General features: G+C 39.1%; 1 protein-coding gene across 2 annotated transcripts in view; it reads right to left on the bottom strand.

The window, feature by feature from the left end:
* LOC102798074 (glypican-6-like) overlaps nt 1-19,738 on the bottom strand; it is a 143,942-nt gene that overhangs the window by 22,352 nt on the left and 101,852 nt on the right. The window contains exons 5-7 of one of the 2 annotated variants that reach the window (XM_006780324.2): nt 17,742-17,872; nt 15,527-15,670; nt 12,606-12,635 (exon numbers count right to left, since the gene is read on the bottom strand). In XM_006780324.2, the coding sequence (XP_006780387.1) occupies nt 12,606-12,635; nt 15,527-15,670; nt 17,742-17,872 (305 nt within the window). The remainder of the gene's footprint in view (nt 1-12,605; nt 12,636-15,526; nt 15,671-17,741; nt 17,873-19,738) is intronic. The other variant, XM_006780325.2, reaches the window with a different exon arrangement.

The following is a 19,738-nucleotide window of genomic DNA, read 5'->3' as shown; positions in this document are numbered from 1 at the left end:
TCACCGAAGCACAGATTAAACAAAGGGACCGGCCCCTGCTTCCTCCCTGCCTTCTCTGTTAACAAGTGTTATTCCCTTCCCAAGCACACACATGCACCATTAACAAAGCCAATCTTAATCGATTTCACAAAAAAACCACTGTGATTCACCATGAGTCACTCTGTTTGAGAAGAAAGCATCAATCGCAATCAAAACACACAGCACCAGTTTGTCCCTCATTCCAAATGACTCACACAACAAGCAATTTTATGAGGAATAAATAAGAAAAACCAACAAAGTAAAACATGAATGCCTTTTAAAAAAGAGCCCATATGAACACTACATGGTAAAACAGTGAAATTAGAGAAAATTGACTACATGACTGTTTAAAAAGATCATTTTTAATAAAAGAGGATGCTGAGGCACTCCTCCGCTTTCACTTTGCAGCGGCAGTGTCCCTTTATCAGATGCCCAATACGACACATTCATATTGGGCTTTGCAAGATGATCTCACGGTCTGTTTGGGCTCATGTTGATTTATAAGCCCGGATCGTGCTTTAACTAGTTTCAATAGAACTAAAATCAATACAGATTTTCAGAGCGAGCCTGTGTCAGAAGGCTAAAATTGAGATAATGTGTTTGCACATTGTAGATGCAGTGAGACGTCTGGCTGCAACTATAGAGACAATCTAGAAATCCTCCACCTTAACAAGGAAACAGTAATCAGTCCGGCTCACACAAAGTCACACATGATGATTTCCTGGATGTTCAATGCTAAATATAATACCTTCTTTGTCTTCAGAGCACATGTTCTCAACCAGTTCCTTAGTTTAGTACAGTTTGAGTTGTATGGGCACACAATCATGCCCAAAAATGCGAACGTTTTAGTTATTTCACCTGAGAGTTTTTCTTAATTGTCCAAGGGTTCACTCATTTAAAAAAAACACGATATCATTTACTTCTATGCACCAACCCAAATTAGACAATATGAATGCAAATGTGTGCAAATGTTGTGATGTTCTGGCTTCCGTCGCCGGGCTGCCCTTAATCAAATCTGATCAACACAACACACGCACAGGTTTGCATGTAATTATCATTATTGCTTATTTTGTCATAAATATTTAACTTTAGAAAACAATCATTTACAACAGGTTTCAAGCCTATGGGCTCCATGCAAACACCCCCTACAAATATTTATTAGGGCTATTTAATAATTCATTTAATTGAATGAGTTAGGCATGGTAAATTGAACGTAGCAGTCAGAGTTAATGCTTTGCATTGGTTTGTTTACTGATAGTGATAATGAAGCTTATGCAGAAGTTCAATGAGTAAGACCTGTGTTTGCTCCTCTGCCTGGATTCCTGGACGTCCGGACCTCTGGTCTATTATTTAAATCACTTCTGCCTCACTTCTGTCGTCATCACCGTGGCCCAATCATTTTTTCTTCAGTGAGAACTGAGCCTTAGTTTTGCATGCTTTAAATCTATTCTCATTCTGCCTCTCAGTCTCTCAGCCTGCCTCCTCCCCATCTCCACCTCATCCTGGTCACTCATCCAAGTTCCCATCTGCTTGATAACCACCACTGCCAGCATCTAGATTCTGGGGGGTCCTGTCCTACTTCCTACCACTGTTGGAACCTGTCAAATTCATCTGAGCCTAATCACTAAAATGTTTATGACTCAAACACTGTGCTTCAATAAATCATCTTGTTCTTTCAAATGGTCATTCCTTATTGAATTACCAGTCAAAAAACTGATTGGCACTAGGGTCCCGAGTAAATGGCCAGAGCAAAAACAAAAATCTGTGCAGTCACCGACAATCAGAACCTATGGCTTGAATAGTGAAGATGCTTGGATACTAGCCAAGGTATGGACAGGCCAACTGGCTCGAGCTATGGCAAGAATTCAACAATTCCAAATAAAGGTATCTAAGAGCTCAACGTCCTATAAGTATCTGGCCATTACATGGAGAATTTTAAACATGTTTTGAAGTCGGACTTTGAGAGGGGAACAGAAAGCAGAGGAGAGTCCATCCTTGCTGCTGCAGGACTAAGAGGGCCTAGAAGCATCTGTGTTGTTCATTTTTTTTTAAAAATTTAAACAGAAAGAGCAGTTACTACAAACAGATGTCAGGTTATGTGGAACTGAAGCCTCTGATCAGTAGTGCTTCTTTATGGAAACAGGATTCTAGCAAGATGAGAAGAGCAGCAGTTTTCAGGAATTTAAGACAAGAATTCTCCTTCAGATGTCATCTAAACTTTTAATGCAGCATCTACCTGAAGTGTTGTGCCATCAGAGTTGAAATAACCCTGTATTACCTTGGGGCTGTAAACCCAAGGACTTTGATGAATTTAGTATAAATATGGATTTCAGACATAGCTCATCATTAGATTTTTAAAATGTTCCCGTGGCTGTTAAAGTCAGGTCATTTCTAAATAAGCTAAACATCCCAGTTACCAGTGCTGTGACTTTCACAACAGGTGAACGTGTTAATGTAATATTTTGATCCTCTTCCTGATTATGTATACAGCTAATTACACAATTAGCAGAGGCTCTGTAAGCGTAATGAAATCTCCCACACATCTGTTAATTCCTGCAACAGGCAGCAAGCGATAGTTAGCATGCAGTTTGCAACTTATCCCCATGACAACAGCTTTATGCAGTAGCCATTGTCATTTTTAACAGCCTTGTGCGCGTGTTTGTGTACACTTGTTATTTCTGTAATTATATGTGCGATAATTCTCTTACACAAAAATGCTCAGCTTACTTTGTATTAACTGTAACATCTGTTAGATCTTATTGTTGACGTAAATGTTCTCAAACATTTAGCTTCAGTGGGAGAAAATACACAAGATAACAAGATATCATCCACATGGATGCCCTTTTTTTTTTTTTAAAGAAACATTGTGGGTGGCTGTTTTAACAGCTGTAAATATAAAAGTATTGAAATTTCATAGCAGGAAAAAGTCCAGGTAAAAAACCCTGTTGTGTCTAAACAATTAAAGCCATAGCAGATGCAGCAGCAGGAGATTACAGACTAAACAGGCTTGTTCCACCACAATAATACCGGATATGTGTTTACAATGCACCTGTGAACTGCTAGAAGCTTTCTGATTTGTGTTCCTGTATTTCCTTAAAAAAAGACCAGTATAGTATGATATAACACTAAAACAACCCAGATTACATAAATACTTTAAAATAAATAATTTGTTAATTTGTTTTAATGAAGTAAATACGTCTCAATATTACCTGACTCCATAAATCTCATAATGACTACTTTAATATAAAACTTTAATGTAATCTATTTCTAGGTATATTTCTGATATTTATACTGGAAAGTGCTTAATTCATGTTACTGTGAAACAGAAAAAACAGACCTCAAATGACGCAGATACTGAGCAGCTTTAGTACAGCACATTCATGTTAAACAAACCGTGACCTGACTAATGTAAGCACAGATGGAAGTTTCATACACAGCTGGTTTTGTGTCCCATCCCAAGGGTAAACCTACCATTTGGAGGAGGGGGCTTTATAAACAGATGCTTCTCTGTAACATAAAGTTACTACACTAACTTCATGGAATAAATTAGTTCAAATCTCTTGCATATTTTAAACTCTCAAGGCAGGCAACTTTAAATAAAAGCAAACACCTTGATGTAGGGGGGGAAAGCCCCTTTATCAATGCACTTCCCGCAGAAACTAAGATTAATAAAAAGGAATGAATTTATAATGCGGATTATGCTGGTGCTGACTGATCATCGGGGAAAGCCGGCTCAGCTGTTAAACACCTTGGTTCAAGAGAGGGCGCCTTGATCATTTAAATCATCTATTGGAATTATTCTTATAATGGCTCATGCACGAACCAGAATCTTAAAATCATGTCTCACCTTATTCCTTTATATCTTGTATAAAAAATGAGAAATATGTGCAGCGGTACTGAAACATATGCAAACATAAATGGAAATGCAGCATTTCAAACTGTTCTAACAAGACTGAAAGTCATTATTTTGTAATTCTTCAATAGAGCCTGAACTCACTTAAACAAACTTTCTTTTAATTTCTGTAAGCAGCCTTCAGTAGTTCTCCAGGCTTCTTGAAGGACTTCTTTGGATGTTGGCTGCCTTTTGTTCTGTTCTCTAGCAAGATGATCCCACACTGCTTCAATGATGTTGAGGTCCCTGCTCTGGAGAGACCTGGAGAACCACTACACACCATGCCATGATATTCCACGAGTTTACCTAATAGCACTTAGAGACTTAGGGACTATTTTATGCCTGTCATACTGTGCTATATTTAAATTTTGCATTTTTTCAAGATTAAAAAAAACCCCTATGTGCCTAAAGTTACAATTTAAAACTGAGTCTTTGGTAATTTTCTGCTATGTGTAGATGTAAAACTGGTTCATCCCTTGAGTTAGATACCTTTTATATGTTTCATGACTCATAAGTAAGTATTGAGTAGCTCTTCCTCTAAAAACGGTCAGGTACAAAGACTGGACTGAAAATGAATAAAAAAACAGGCCATGTCCAAAGAAAAACTTTGAAAGACCTTCAGAAAGTTTGGGGAACTGTTGTTTAAAACCACACCAAGTCTGGATCACTGGAAGTAAAAGAGAGCTGTATACTAGCCTAAAAAGCTATTGTAATGTCATACTTTAACAACTACAAGTACATAAAACAGCCTGTTTGCAGTGGGGCACAAATTTAGAGCGAGATTTAACACACACCCACAAATAGCCACCATCTAGCTTTAACTGACCAGTTATGAACAAATATCATTGTATCAGTACTTAAACACTATGAACACATTGAACAAAGAAAAATTTAATCATCTTGGAGTAAACTTCAATCACCAATAAAAAGCATCACATAAAAAGAACAGATACCGCTGGAAAGAATATGTGCATTGACCAATCTTCACCAAAAATGTGTTATGTAACCTTCATAAATATGCAAAGATATCCTGCAGGATCACTTAAAGTCTTGGAGTTTCTAGGTCACATGGACACCACCAGGAACCGGCTAATGGTATTGTGGCTTGAACCCGTCTGCACCGGGGGATTTAAATTATATAAAGCATAGCAAAGATGGGCTTTGAAAAAGTCAGAAAATCTCCAAAGAGAACCAACACAAATGGTCACTTCCTTGTTATGCTCACAGCAATTGGGTTAGCTTACTTCAAACACAATGGCCCTGCATTTTGTGATTCAGTGCTTTGAATAATGCTCTAAATAGGATTTTCTTGGCCACATTGGTTTATTTCAGCTTGCCTGCCAGCCTATGTAGATGAGTTAAGCTCACAAGGCTCTGCGGCGCTAAATCAAGGTAAACACCTTCTACCTTTAGGCAGGAGTGATAACCACACAATGTCAAGGGAAACAGTAGTGGGCTAAACAGCCTGATGATGAGAAGAGATGCTAGAGCCGAGGCAGATTCCAATAAATGCTGCGCCTTTCTGGCGGCATATACACACAAACTGCTCAGAGGGTAAAGCAGCCAGGTTTAGCTGAGCAGTCTGGGCCCAAATTTAGCTTGAGATGGGAAATTCTCGTTTACACTGAAACTGAAGATGAAAACAAGAAAGGCTGAGCTTTCTTCATTACTGTGGCGAGATAGTGAATAAATGATGTATGATAGATCACTGTTTACGTCATGGACATTTCGCTTCTTTGACGGCACTGGCCATGAATAATGGGAGGACAGATGTTAGATTACAAAGTAATTTTCCATCACTGTTAAACGACAGAGTATTGTGACTAGTTAATTAATCAGCAGACCGAAAGTGTACAGTATACTTTATGTATATGTAGCAGCATGCTGAATAAGCTGGTTTGTCCATATCCATTTAGATCATATGCAAGGGAGAGATATCAAGAGTTGGACAATGTCTCATCAGTATCACGTATTATCAATTATTGTGTGTTCTTATGTTACATTAACTAATCCAAATAGCATGCCAGACTGACATTTGTTTTTGTCCAAGGAATGCAATCTTGTGATGGCATGCACACATGGGAGGTGAGCTAGATGAAGGATACAGCATGACAAAAAGGCAGAGAAGGAGACAACAGGTTTTATCGTGATTTCCCTCCAGTAAAAAATGCAAAGAACATTGTTGTCAGCTATAAACTTTGTGCCAGCAGCAAAATGTGTTCAACCATGAAAAATACAGCATCAAATGTATTGAAGCATTTGATATAACAGCACACGAGCAATATAGAAAACAAAACCACAGCGGTGATGGAAAGGAGGCCTGGATTTTAAAGCCGTGCACAGTGATGAGTAAACAAAGGAAAGAATCAGAAGAAGCTTGTTGGTGGTTTGCCATTATGCCATTTGGATGATTAACAATAAAAATTGGTTAACAGGGTCTCTCTCTCTCTCTCTCTCTCTCTCTCTCTATATATATATATATATCTATCTATCTATCTATCTATCTAGATCATTTATTCATTCATTGTTGAATTGTGGGAAACCTAATATAGTGTTATCCCTGCTTTAAAAATCAGGAGTACCAGAAGTAGAAGCAGCCTGTTAACTAAGCACAGCTGTTGTTGTTTGTTTTTTCATTGTGCATTTCTTGTAAGAACTATGTAAGAACACCAATTTTTGCTCGTCTCAGCCAGATTTATGAACTCTGAAACAAAGTCCACATATGTCTCATGTCTGGATTTGAAAGAGTGTCACTGATCTCATTCTACTTCTTGGGTGAAACTTGAAATCTGACAGAAGATTTCACGCCATCTATGTCAAAGAATTTTGAACTCTGCTGGTTTTGTCAGTAGAAAATCATACGGTGCTCTTGCACTGCAGTGAAAGATTTGTAAGGAGCTCCCAGAACAGAGAGCAGAGAAAGCCCAGAAGAGCTTGCAAATAACCCAGGCAGAGTAGCTGGAAACCAGCAAACAACAAAACATCACCATGGTTTTGTAATTTACTGGAGTATCTCCCTGCAGCACGCACCATACTGTGCACATTTCCCAACCAGCTGTCCACCACAATAGGTGTCTAGCTTCGTTCTTTCCTCCTTCGGCGGCAGAACAAGCGCACTGACAGAGAGTCCTGCGAGCTAGTCGTTCTTTCAATATTATAGTGAAATATATTTTTACTCATTTGTGTGTTTTTGTGAAAATGGGAACATTAAAAAGCGCAAAACCACCACAGTGGAGGAAAATATTTCACCGCTTAATACACGATCAGTGATGCATCATTTAGTGTGCGCTCTGCTAAGTTGGCAAAGTGAAAAAGTATTGGAAAAAAAGGCTGCTTAATGTGAAGCATGCAGACATCATTGGGCAATTGCTCAATTGGGCTTAGCATAAGAACGAAGCAAGACATAAAACTTAAAGGATACATGAAATGAAAGAGAAAGCTATACCAAATTAAGCGTGTTGAAGCAAAGGAACTGGTGCAATGGAAAACAAAGTAATGAAGCTGACTTTAAACACAAAGGAGTTAGAAGGTGGCCACATTGATCTGTTGTGTCTGTCCATGTTCATTAATTCTAATTCATTTTGTGAGACAGGTTTCTGTTGAGCGAGCATGGCTGATTACACATCAGTCACTGTCAGATTTTCATCACTTTTGACAGACAGAATTACCTCTGGACAGTTAAATTCATTGCCCTCTACATAGCCATAGAGGGTAGTCCTGAGACAACCAGCTCATACCATCCCATTATTGTAAATTCTTTGTTAATAATAAGTATTATATGAATATTTAAAATAGGCCTGGTGAGGTGCTGGACTGGCTAAAGGTTTTCCATCTCAGTCTTTAGTTTAATTTAAACTGAGGAGTGCTTTCTGTACGTGAAAACAGACCCACTAAGACAGAAAATCTTCTGCACTTGTGTGGTTTCACCCCATGTACAAAATAGAGATGAATTTATCAGTGGATTTTACTTTTTATCTCTCAGATCCTTTGAGTTAATAACATGTGTGACCATCTGTGTGAAAAAATGCATTAAGTGAACTCAAATTAACTCAAGATATCACTCTGCAGACTACAGACATGGATACATAATGTCTCCCTTTAAACACACGTATAGAGAGAATCACACGCTCTTAAGTGGCTAAACTATAGCGCTTTCTGTTCTGTTTAAAAAAAGAAACTGAGTCAAGACACTGCTGAGATTCTTTTCCCCAGATTTCTGTCAGCATAATCTAAAATAGAGTTTAGAAACCCCAAAGCACTCAAGCCCTTTGGTTGTTACTGCTTCTAAAACATTAGCTCAGCATGCCCAGTTTTCCGAATTAGCATGCCAGTGAGATTAACTGGTCTTAACACTTGTTCTTTTTTGCCTGCTGATCTGCACAGGCTATTAAAGAGAAAAACTGTAGAGAACAGATCTGCATTACATGCCAGAATTTCATTAGGGCTGTAACTCGATCCATTTTATGGCATGACTCATGGATTTACCCAATTTGGCTCTGCTACCATCGGTCATAATTGGCAGTTGTGTCTACAATTGCACTGGGCGGAGTGATTTCTATATGACTGATTATTCTGGCAGAAAGAAACTTTCATGTGGGAATAGTGATGCCGGCTGCCATTCAGAAGCTGAGGGATGCTCAGATCGACTCTTTTCATGCATTCACATTGACAGTGTGTTCAGCTAAATCTCTATAAATCCCTCCATTCTTTCAGTATACTGTGCCTATGTAACAGTTGCACAATAAAGTACATATAGGTTGATGCCTTTCAGCACTGGATTACCGTGATTGATTAAGAAATAAAACAGTGATCATTTATTTAACACTTTTTCCTTCCTGAGAAAAATGCCATTTGCCAGATCGTTTCCTGGCCCAGGCACTCTGCTAAAAGAATGTGAAATGGAGCATGGAGAAAGGCCTGGCCACTGCTAATGACTGATTTACTTTCTTTTCAACTGCATCCCCATTTCAACAGTGCACAACAATAAACAACCCATTAGGGAGACTCAAAATAGTTAGAATTTAGTCGAATAAATCAACAACTGAATCATCTAACATCCATCATTGTTTTATATTTATTTATTTTTTTTGGTGAGCGTTTGTAGAATGGAGGCACTGACATTAATGCCGGGTCAGCAACGCTAAGCAGACAGAGAACAAAGTAACTTCTGTCAGAATTATGCTATCAGACATATGTCAAAATAAAAACAGAATAGAAATACTACATATGCATGGAACACACCATCAGCATCCTCTTGAATCTGAACATGGAACACATGGTTGATTATATGCTCAAATACTGCTGTGTATACTGAACAAAAGGATTTAGCGCAACACTAAATGAAGAGGAGTCAGCTGAATGGCAAGAACAACATCCAGGCTATCAACACCTTCACCCTGCCAGTGGTCAGGTATCCTGCTGGGATAATACGCTTGCCAAAGAAGAAGACAGAAGCCACTGACATCAAGAAGAGGAAACTCCTTACAATGCATGAAGGTTTCAACCAAATCCAGCACCCTGAGACTGTATGCTAAGCGGAAGGAAGGAAGCCGAGGTCTAGTGAGTGTCAGTACCACAGTCCAGGATTAGACAATGAACATCCACGAGTACATCAGGAAGATAGGGACAACTGACCATGTGTTTAGTGAATACCTAACGCAGCAGAAACCCAAGAAAGACGAGGAGCGAGAGGAGGAACCGTCATGGAAGGACAGGCCCTTGCACGGTGGTCCTGGGGTCTATCACACCAGGCAAGACCCCAGGTGCAGGCTGTGTAAAGATGCCCCTGAGACAATCCAGCACATAACAGCATGGTGCAAGATGCTAGCAGGCAGGGCATGCATGGAACGCCATAACCAAGTGGCCAGCATAGTTTACAGGATCCTGTGAGACTTCCAGATACAGACGGACAAACTGGTGATGGCTAACCAACCGGAGATAGTAGTAGACAAGCAGAGGAAGACGGCCGTAGTGATAGATGTAGCGATAATGAATGACAGCAACATCAGGAAGAACAGTAGTCCTAGTGGTATTCGGAGCACTCAGTAAAGTGACCTCCAAGCTAGGCGAGTGGCTCCAGCAGATACCAGGAACAACATCTGAGCTCATCCAAGGTCCCTCAAGCTCTCAGGCAGAGGACCCAATATATATAAGCAAGACGGTAAAACTGCCCTTGCTCAGTGTGAGAGGAGACCTTCTTTGAATTACAAAGAGTTCATTCAGTTCCAGTAATGAATGAGTCATTCAGGAAGACAGATTTCACTGAAAGCACGCTATGGCCACACCATTCATATATATCATGCATTATCAGTAAATTAGGATTCAGTTAAACCCCAATTAAGCTTCAAAGAAAAAAAAAAAGAACACGCTAGCCATCAGCTCAAAAAGGCAGTGTTTTTACCAGTAGCTGTATTTGTATATGTAAGCCAGGACAGATGTGTGCTCAGCTGTTAGGACTTTGACAGTCTGAACCACCGAGTTAAGCTTTCAGCTTAAAACCATTCAGAGTGAGGCAGATAGTGGAGTACTCAATATATATCGTAGCACTAATTCAGCATTTATAATGCCTTGGGCCTTAACGTCAATATTTTAGTTCTTTAGTGTTTTGGTGTGAGTTTGTAAAGCTCACCGCTTTTACTTTAAATACCACAGACAATTGAAGAAAGACTGTGCCACTAAACTGCACCTTTTGACCATTCCTTGACTTGAATGTGTGCTGAAGTCAGTCCCAGACACTGATTATGAAATCAGCAGCTGCTTTTACAAATCAGACCGTAATCACATCCAGAGTGTGAGAGAGAAGCGAACAAAGGACTCAGACATTTCACCTTCCAATCGAAAGCACAAAGACCTTCAAATGCTGAAGGTTTGAAGACTTCAAGAGTTTGAAGACTTTTGGAAGACATTACTATCACAATTATTTAGAAAGAGTTTACATATTCTTTATGATTACTCGGGTTTTCTCCTACAGTCCAAAGGCATGCTTGTTAGTTAATTAGTGATTCTAAATTGGCCACAGGTGTAAATGTGAGTGTTAATAGTTGTCTGTCTCTTTGTGTTAGCAAACACAGAGACCTGTCAGGAGTGCACGCCGCCTGTCACCCTGTGACAGCCAAGGGATAAATAATTAATTCATTACAATCAATGCCTTTCATGCAGTACAGTGTGCACACTAGGGTTGTCATGATATTAGAATTTCAAACTCGGTACCGATCCCCAGAAAAATACTTGCTACTCCAAACCATTTTTCACAATGGAGGAAAAAAAAAAGATAAAATTAACAGGCATATTTTAAAGAATGCATATTTCCTGTGGTTCTTGGCACTATATTTCATTGCTAATTAAATGAGGTTATCAAGGAACTTTACACTGTTTCTGTCTAGATGCTGGTAGACTGCTCTCACCTTCAATCTGCATTATTAGTAAATCAGGACTTTAAGGGTAATATATCACTTTCTATACACAAATAACTACATTATCCCGTTATGTGAATATTAATATTACAGACCAGTAGAACTGATAACATTTACTGCCGAGCTCCAAGATTAATGTTGTCATGTTATTATTAGCCATAGCCGCTAGCTGCTACCTCAACAATAACAGCAAACAGGAGGATAATGTGGGTAATATTTCCATCGGCTAACTGCAATATGTGTGTCAGACAGGTAAGCATTCAAAATAACTCAAATACTTCAACATTGTCTCAAAATTCTTGATAAAGACTGAAATGTCAGCCTTTAAGCTTCGCCAAGCTTGTTCTATTCAGGTGTTTAGCTGCTAGCGTTATGAGGGGCTCTGTGAAGATGGCACTGTTAATATTGCAAATGAGTATTTGATCCAATAGTAATATTTAGCATCAATTAGTATCCAAGGATCAGTTTTTTGACAACTGTACGCAGCCCTAATGCTGCCTTCTGTACTGAAAAAAAAATCAAGTATTGTTACCTTTCCAGAATTTTGTTACCAAAAGGTGCTATAAGACATACCTAATACATGCATATTTAACTTCTATATGTAAGTGCTAAAAAAACACAAAGAATATTAAACTTGAACTTATGTAACAGACTGAGTCACGGTTTGCTACAGCAGCTAGATTAAGTACTATACAGTAGCTGTAGCTGTAGCTGCATATATCAACAATTTTGCAGTTCTTTAAGTCTTTCAGATTTTCCTGGATGATAGATGATAGACTCAATTAATTTGCTCAGCTCGTCTACACCTATACAAGGAATACAAAAAGTCATGCACAACACAAGGAAAAACAATGGGGGATACTCATGCATAAAAGGGTCGCAACAGGGTTAATGTAAATAAAACCTACAATACAAACAAATAATTTAAAGCCTCCGATCAAGCAGAGCAGCAGTAGAAACACAATATAGGAAACCCAAAGAGAAAGCCATCCAACGCTGTAGGGCAAGTTCTGACAGCTGAACCATCTTTCTGCCAATATAACCCATGTTAGAGGCAGAAAAACACAATTGTAAATATTGGTTTCAGCTGTTCATAGTTTCAGTGTAGTTACCAAGTTACCAAGAAACAAAAATACTAAGTAAAAATAAAGCAGACATGCCACAAACAAGCAATCAATATCAATTCTGAATAATGTGGCAAAGTGAAGCACTATTGGCAGGTTGATTAAAACACCACGAGACACATGACATTGTGAATGTAAGAGGAGGAATGGAAAGCTTACACTGTGTTGCATTGTCCTCCAGACAGCCCTCTGAGAGCAGCAGAGAAATGAAGAAGAAAGAGATTTAATTGGACATCAGAGAAATAGAGAGACTGAGAGAGAGAACAGGGCCAAAATAATGACTAGTTAGTGAAGCAAAAAGTTAAATGATAAATGGTGCTGCTAAAATATTCTATTCACCAGCCTATGAGATTGAGTACCTCAAACCATTTTATTCACAATACATTTTCCAGTGTGAAATCAGCTGCTATCAAGTCTGATCAATGCACAGATCACCACCTGCATACAAACAGCAGCCTAATGTGGGAACGCAGGCTGAAGTGGTCTAATGACAGTGGTTGTTTCAAGCAATGCAATGCAATCAGTTTAGCAAAATACGCCAACTTTTTAATACTTCAGTGCTTCACATGTATTTGTACTGTAAGTATTACACATAACACACCTAATAAATTTACACAGTGAGATGCAAGTACATTGAAGAACGGGTTAGATATGTTTTCCTGAGCTATCCAGTTCCCACTTCTTGGAACAACTTTTCAAATCTTTTGTAAGCAGCAGGCTGGAGTGCATGTAAGCATACATTATTAAAGATAGTAACCAGTGGGTTTTCTCTAAATGCGCTTTTGCCTTTTAGATTTTTCCCACACATTTTAATGTGCATGTTATGAATCAGAAAAAAGTGGATTTGGTTCTAATTTTCAAATGAGGCCTGAGTGTAAAGATATGGAGTGTTCAAGAATAACACTTTAAAGGTTCTGGACATCTTTTATACAGTCACTGTGGTATTCCTAACAATTACAGCTATTTTTGGAGTAAAGACTACTTATGGAGACTCTCTGCTGCCTGTAATCACGTCTCTGCTCCTTCCTTTTTTCCATTTTAATCCCATGGAACAACTTGCACAGTTGAAGATTATAAAATGTACCTTTTATTTTAAAAGACAATACTGTGTTTAATAAACGGATTTACTAGTTGGAGTGAGGATTACATAAAAAAACATCGTCTAAATGGATTGGCCAGAGGAAAAAATCACAGCATAAGGAGCTTTTCTAGCCTGTGTGAGTGCACACTTCAGCTGATATTCTGTTAGTATTACTTCACAATTGTCTTTTAACTAAATTTACTTAAAGCAGTAACTGTCGAGAAACATAACATATTCATTAAAGATTTGGTAGAAGGCCATATTATGTTAAACAGCAGGAATAGTAACAATTTCAGACTTTTATAAGTAAAAAACAATGAAACTTTTTCTTGCCCTAAAATATATCCACTCATTAGGTACACCTCTTCAACTGCTTCTTTAACACAACTATCTAATCAGAAAGTCACAAAGCAACAATGCAATGCATTTAGGGACATACAGCATACAGGTCAAGATGAGTCCAACTGAGCATCAGAATTGGGAAGAAATGTGTTTTGAACGTGGCATGGTTGCTGGTGCCAGACAGGCTAGTCTGAGTATTTCAGAAACTGCTCATCTCCTGGAATTCCCCCACCCCCCCAGAACTATCTGCTCTATAGTTTACAGAGAACAGTCAAAAAAGAGAAAATATCCAGTGAGAGGCAGTTCTATGCCTTGTTGATGCCAGAGGTCAGAGTAGAGTGGCTAGACTGCTTCAAGTTGATAGGAAGGCAACAGCAACTCGAATAAATACTCGTTACAGCCAATGTATGGAGAAGAGTGTCTCTGAACGCACAACACATCAAACCTACAGCAGCAGAAAACCACACCTGGTGCCACAGAAGCCTGGAAAAATGCCACCTGGTCTGATGAGTCTCCATTTCTGCTGAGACGTTCAGACGGCAGGGCCAGAATTTGGTGTAAACAACATGAAGGAGGATTGTTCCTTAGCATGTCTATCTCTTTATGACCACAGTGCTTTATGTTAGGCATGCCTACTCATACAAGTGTGTTTCATATCCATAAGAATAAGTCAGCTTGACATGAAACACACACACAGCTTAGTTAATATCAGGTGCATCGCTTTTGCTGCTACATGACAGCGGCACATATTTTGTAGCAACAGGGGAAAAGATGAGGAGTCGTGGGCTGTGAGGCCCGGTTTAACATTGTATCAACTTATGGGCTTCTGCGCAGCTCTATAGCGAAGCTTGACGTTGACAGCCTCCTACACAATGTGCCTCAGTAGCATCAGGGGGCTCTGCAGACCTTTTTTGTAGCCTCAATTAATGTCTTAGCATTTTTTCATCATTCTGACGTTTGGTGGGTGGATGTTGAATCTTTTGTACGCTGTTGTTCACTCAACATTTTGCACATTTTAGGATAAGGCTTGGGCTTTACCCTTCACTCATGCTCACGAGGAATATGTATTAAACAACATGTCCAGCTTGTGTTGAAAAAGCGCGTGCTGTTGTGATTCTTCTCTGTAACCATCAGCAGCGAGGGCAAGAACAGAAATATTTTAAGTCTGAGTACAGCAGCAGTGGAAGTCACACAGCACCTGGGGGCTATATGGACTATATGAACAAGCCTCTATTTTTTCTGGCCTTTTGACATGAGCCCCAGTAAGTCGACCTTAAACTCAGCATGCCACCACCGAGTCTGCCTCTGCCAATAAAATTTCAAAAACACTCCACTTCTGTAGAGTGGAAATCAGTTGAGCTTTTGAAAAATGTGAGAAAGGAAGCGTGTTCTGCATCCTTTGTTGGCAGAATCCTGACTTCTTTACTGGAAATCATCATGCATTATCACCGCATGAGTTAGGCTTTAAAGCCAAGGCTTTGTATTCAAGGTTTGCTTTAGGAATGGATCAGTTCTTCCACATAAATTATTTCATCTTTCAGTCATCTCTGGAGCTGTTTAAATCACAAAGGTAATTATTATTTCATTCAATTTTTATAACTGCATTTTTCAATCCAGGTTTACAGTACTGGCGAAATTATCTAGTCTCAGTGCATACCAGTCTATCCAGGCTTGTTCCAGCTGCAGTGGTTGGCCTCTCCTCAGGGGTGTAGGGCCTGAAACGCCCACTGAACACATCTGAGATGCCCCGCACAGACCTGCCTATTCCTGATGGCTTTGGTTGGCCACACCCTTGAAAGACCTAAAAATAGAAGAGAGGTACACAAAGTTACCGCAGAGAAAAGGCAGACGCCAGGGAAAAGAGGACAAACTGCCCAGTTTTGTAATAATAATGCAACATTTCCTCATAATAATGACAGCGAACTTTGCTGTGATAAATAATTTAGTTGTCAGCATTCAGAGGATGCACAAAACTGCACCGAGCCAGGGCTGAGTCTGTTACTTTGTAGATTACACGTCATTTTGATCCCACAAAACTTGTACTTTGCTCTACCACTGATATTTCTCCCTCTGTCAATTTGCTCTCAGCACCATTTCTGCTCTGTGATTTGAGACAGCCAAACTGTAGAGAACCGTCCTGGAACCAATACTGTCTATCAGTGATGAGTCTCTTTTTAAATGAAGTGTGATATTGTTGGGAGAAAAGGAATTAACCCTTGATATGTTGTTACTCAGTCGTCCTAGCGAGATATAAAATTAAGAAAATCTGACATCTGACCAGGATTCTGTGTCGCATCCTTGTTTTGCATCCACGTTATCACAAAATACAACTGAAATGAAGCTGTCAGCGTACAGAAGAGATAAAAGTAATAGGCTTATTTTATTCTGAACTGCAAATAGGAAAACTTTTGGGAGAGGAAAATGCAGAATTGTAGCATTTTGTAATATTTAGTGTTACATGGCTGAGAGATACAGAGAAAGTAACTACCTGGGAACAATGTAAACCCGCACACACATTGGCTTTTTTAAAAAGGAAAGTTCTTAAACTTAACAAACAAAAGTTCAGTTGTTTATGGTTTGAGAAGTGCAGATTTACCACTGGAATCTCACATTAATCAGTGTGTGGCTCATAGAGGTTCATATGAACAGCAGATTGCTTTTAAGGCCCAAACAAGACACCTCCAAACAGCACAGCTCGTTAGCATTCATCCCTGGCACGTTTACTGGCCCCTGGCTCAGTAGGTGATGGAGCACCCGGATGTATTAGACGGCTGTCATGACAAGAGACTGCTTTTTTCTAATATTTAGCGATTCTTCACCATGATTATGCTTCCAATATCTTGCACATCGCACAAGCAAAATAGTTTTCAACAGGTTTGAGGAGCAGTAAACGAAGAACAAGACACAGCTCAGGGAAATGGTCAAAATGTGAAAGATTATAATCTGACACCAATCTGTCAGCCAAGCACAGCCTCAGAGAAGTGAGACGTCAAGTGCATTGACAAGGGGTTAAGTTGCACATTGACAGCTGTTTGATATGGGAGACAATGTGACGGCTAATTCAGAGTGACTTTTGTAACTCTGGCATGGAGATGGGCCACACGAAACCATCAGAATAACAATGATGAAGTGAAAAAGCTGCCTTTTGACAAGAAAGGTAGTGAAAAACCATCCACTGTGTGATAATATCCTAATTGTGCCACTTCATATTTAAAATATGCCAAAGACCAATTTGCAATTTGAAGTCTAATGAGGACAAAGACAGAATTAGCAGCTTCTACTGCATGTTAATCTGTCTCCTAGAAACCTCCTTCATGTACTATGAAATGGCTTACTAAATTCATTCACAGGAAATGTGAAGACCAGAGGTTCTGCCCTGTGTGGATTCCTTGGATGCATCGCAGTTTATGATATTGCGAAAACGTTAATATGTCCTGTCCCAAATTTTAGATATGCGAATACAATTGTGATGTTTAGGAGACTGTGTTATGTGTAAAAACTTGTCACAGGGCTCCAAATATATGTTGCATTTACATTTCACAGATTGACATATTTCTGCTGAATCATGCAGATTCATATGAATAACAAAATTAAAATGGGCAATGAGATGAGAAGTTGAGGACTGCTAATATAGTCCAGTTATTATGCTCATTATTTCCTGGATGAGATATTAGACAAGGCAATTTTTTATGCTACTTGTGGTTTTACACTACTTAAAAATGTACACACTGTTTATCAGGTCAGATATTGTGTGTGTGTGTGTGTGTGTGTGTGTGTGTGTGTGTGTGTGTGTGTGTGTGTGTGTGTGTGTATAAACACTGTTTTCAGCACAAATTCAACAAAGTCAGCACGGCTTCTTCAGGATACAATACCTTGGCTGACACCTGCATGCTGTTGTCCTGCATAGTCATGATAGCGTCAGAGATCTTGATGTCAATTGGTTGTATAACTGCTTCAATATTTGAGGGGCCTTGCAGCCTGTCTGCCACCAGCAGCATGGCATCTGTCAAAACACAGAGGACACATGTCAGTTTAGAAATATTTAACACAAATGGATTGCTTCTCCATTATGAGTGAGTATCAGTATGTTAACACTGCATTTGAGTATTATCACAAATCACAACAACAGTCAGTTCAAGGTGGTTTATATTGTGAGGTTTAGACCTATGAGACCCTACGAGCAAGCGCTGGGCAACAGTGGAAAGGAAAAACTCCCTTTTAACAGGAAGAAGCCTCCAGCAGAACCAGGCCAGGGAGGAGCAACCATCTGCCTCCTGTTGGAGCTCTTAGTACATATAAAAGTGGCTAAATTAAACGTTGTGTTCATGGACACAAAATAAAATTTGTATGAAAGAACGGTAAAAAAAAATAATTTAAAATTAAAATTGTTTTCAAAATTGAACTGCCATGAAACCAGGCTAAATTCTTAAATATCTTTAATCTAGTTTTATGACTAAAAAAAGGATAAAAATATTAACAAAACAAAACCCACACATATTCACAAACAGTGGCAGGCTGTGTGCCTGTTTTTTCCCCCAGAAAAACATCATACGACATAGGGTATGATTATGAATTTTAAGCAAAAACAAAAATCCTCAGCAGCCAAAACATGCAGCTTGTCTTAATTTAATTGCTGCATCTTCTTTTCTTTAAATGTGTCAGAATATTTTCAGTGAATAACATCTCTTGAGACTCCGGTGGCTACTGAATGACGCACCAGGAATGATTAATGAACTGATTACCAATCATCTCGGGACCTAAGCCAACACATTCTTCTTCAGTGGATTGTCTCTTTTTAAACAACATGACATCTTGATTCATGGATCCAAACAGTTCCACTTTAGTCTCATCACTCTGTTAACAGAATCCTTCAATCTACAGGTTGATCTGTTACTTTCGTCCACATTTAAGTCCGCTTGTGTTTTGTTTTACTCGGTAAAAGTGTGCAGCAAAAGTGCCGTCATGAAGTCCCTGCTTGCAAACAAAGCAACGAGTCTTAAGGCACTTTAGCAGCGTTTTGATTCTCACGTGTTTCGCTGTGAAGACAGATACTCTGCTACATCTGGTAGATGTTCACAGTTTTGATTTCCCATGTGAATTTTGTAGCCTGCTCTCTTTTCCAGCAACACACCTATAAATCATCGGTGTCATGGCTTGTGTTACTTAAGTGTCTGTGTTTGTATTTTATTTCAAAACCCTGATGAAACCTTCCAGCTGAAAAATATAGCTATGTAATATTTTCTTGACAAAGTCCTTGCTTGTTTAGTGTTCTTCTTATACTCTGCAGATTCTTTGTTCTTCCTTTCATTAAGTCTTTGGCAGTCGTGTTTATCCAGGGAGGTTTCCTGCTGTACAGTGACTTTAGTATCATGCTGCCAAAACTGTATCTTGGAATTTGAAGTCTTTGAGCAATCTTTAAAAAAAAATGGTCTAGTTAAATAATTTCTTATCTTAGCTTTTGAGACAGCCCCTTCATCTTATCCAAGTTTGCTGCAGAGCTTGGACACCTGCATAGGTGAGAATAATGCCTGTACCACAGGTCGGTCTAGAGTTCCCAGAAGCTTAATTATCTTTTGACAGCCCTATATTACAATTTTTCCTTTTTAAAAGAAGGTGGTGACGCTCTGTAAATATAAATAACAGGGACAAAACCATAGATCCTTCTCACAACACACCAAAAACACCCAATTTCCCATTTCAGTGTTTTACAAAGGCATAAAAATGTCCCCATCTCTCTTTCTGACATGTCATTGGTGCTCGTGCCCTGCATCTGCTGCCTGTTGTTTTGGACCCTCTACCACCTGTAGGCTCTGGGCAATATTTGCTCGTCACTTCCCAATTTTATACATAGACTATTTGTGCAGAGTGA

This window comes from Neolamprologus brichardi, chromosome 1 (assembly GCF_056152115.1).
Source record: "Neolamprologus brichardi isolate AB-2024 chromosome 1, ASM5615211v1, whole genome shotgun sequence".
Lineage (NCBI taxonomy): Eukaryota > Metazoa > Chordata > Actinopteri > Cichliformes > Cichlidae > Neolamprologus > Neolamprologus brichardi.
This window is presented reverse-complemented; position numbering and strand designations above follow the sequence as displayed.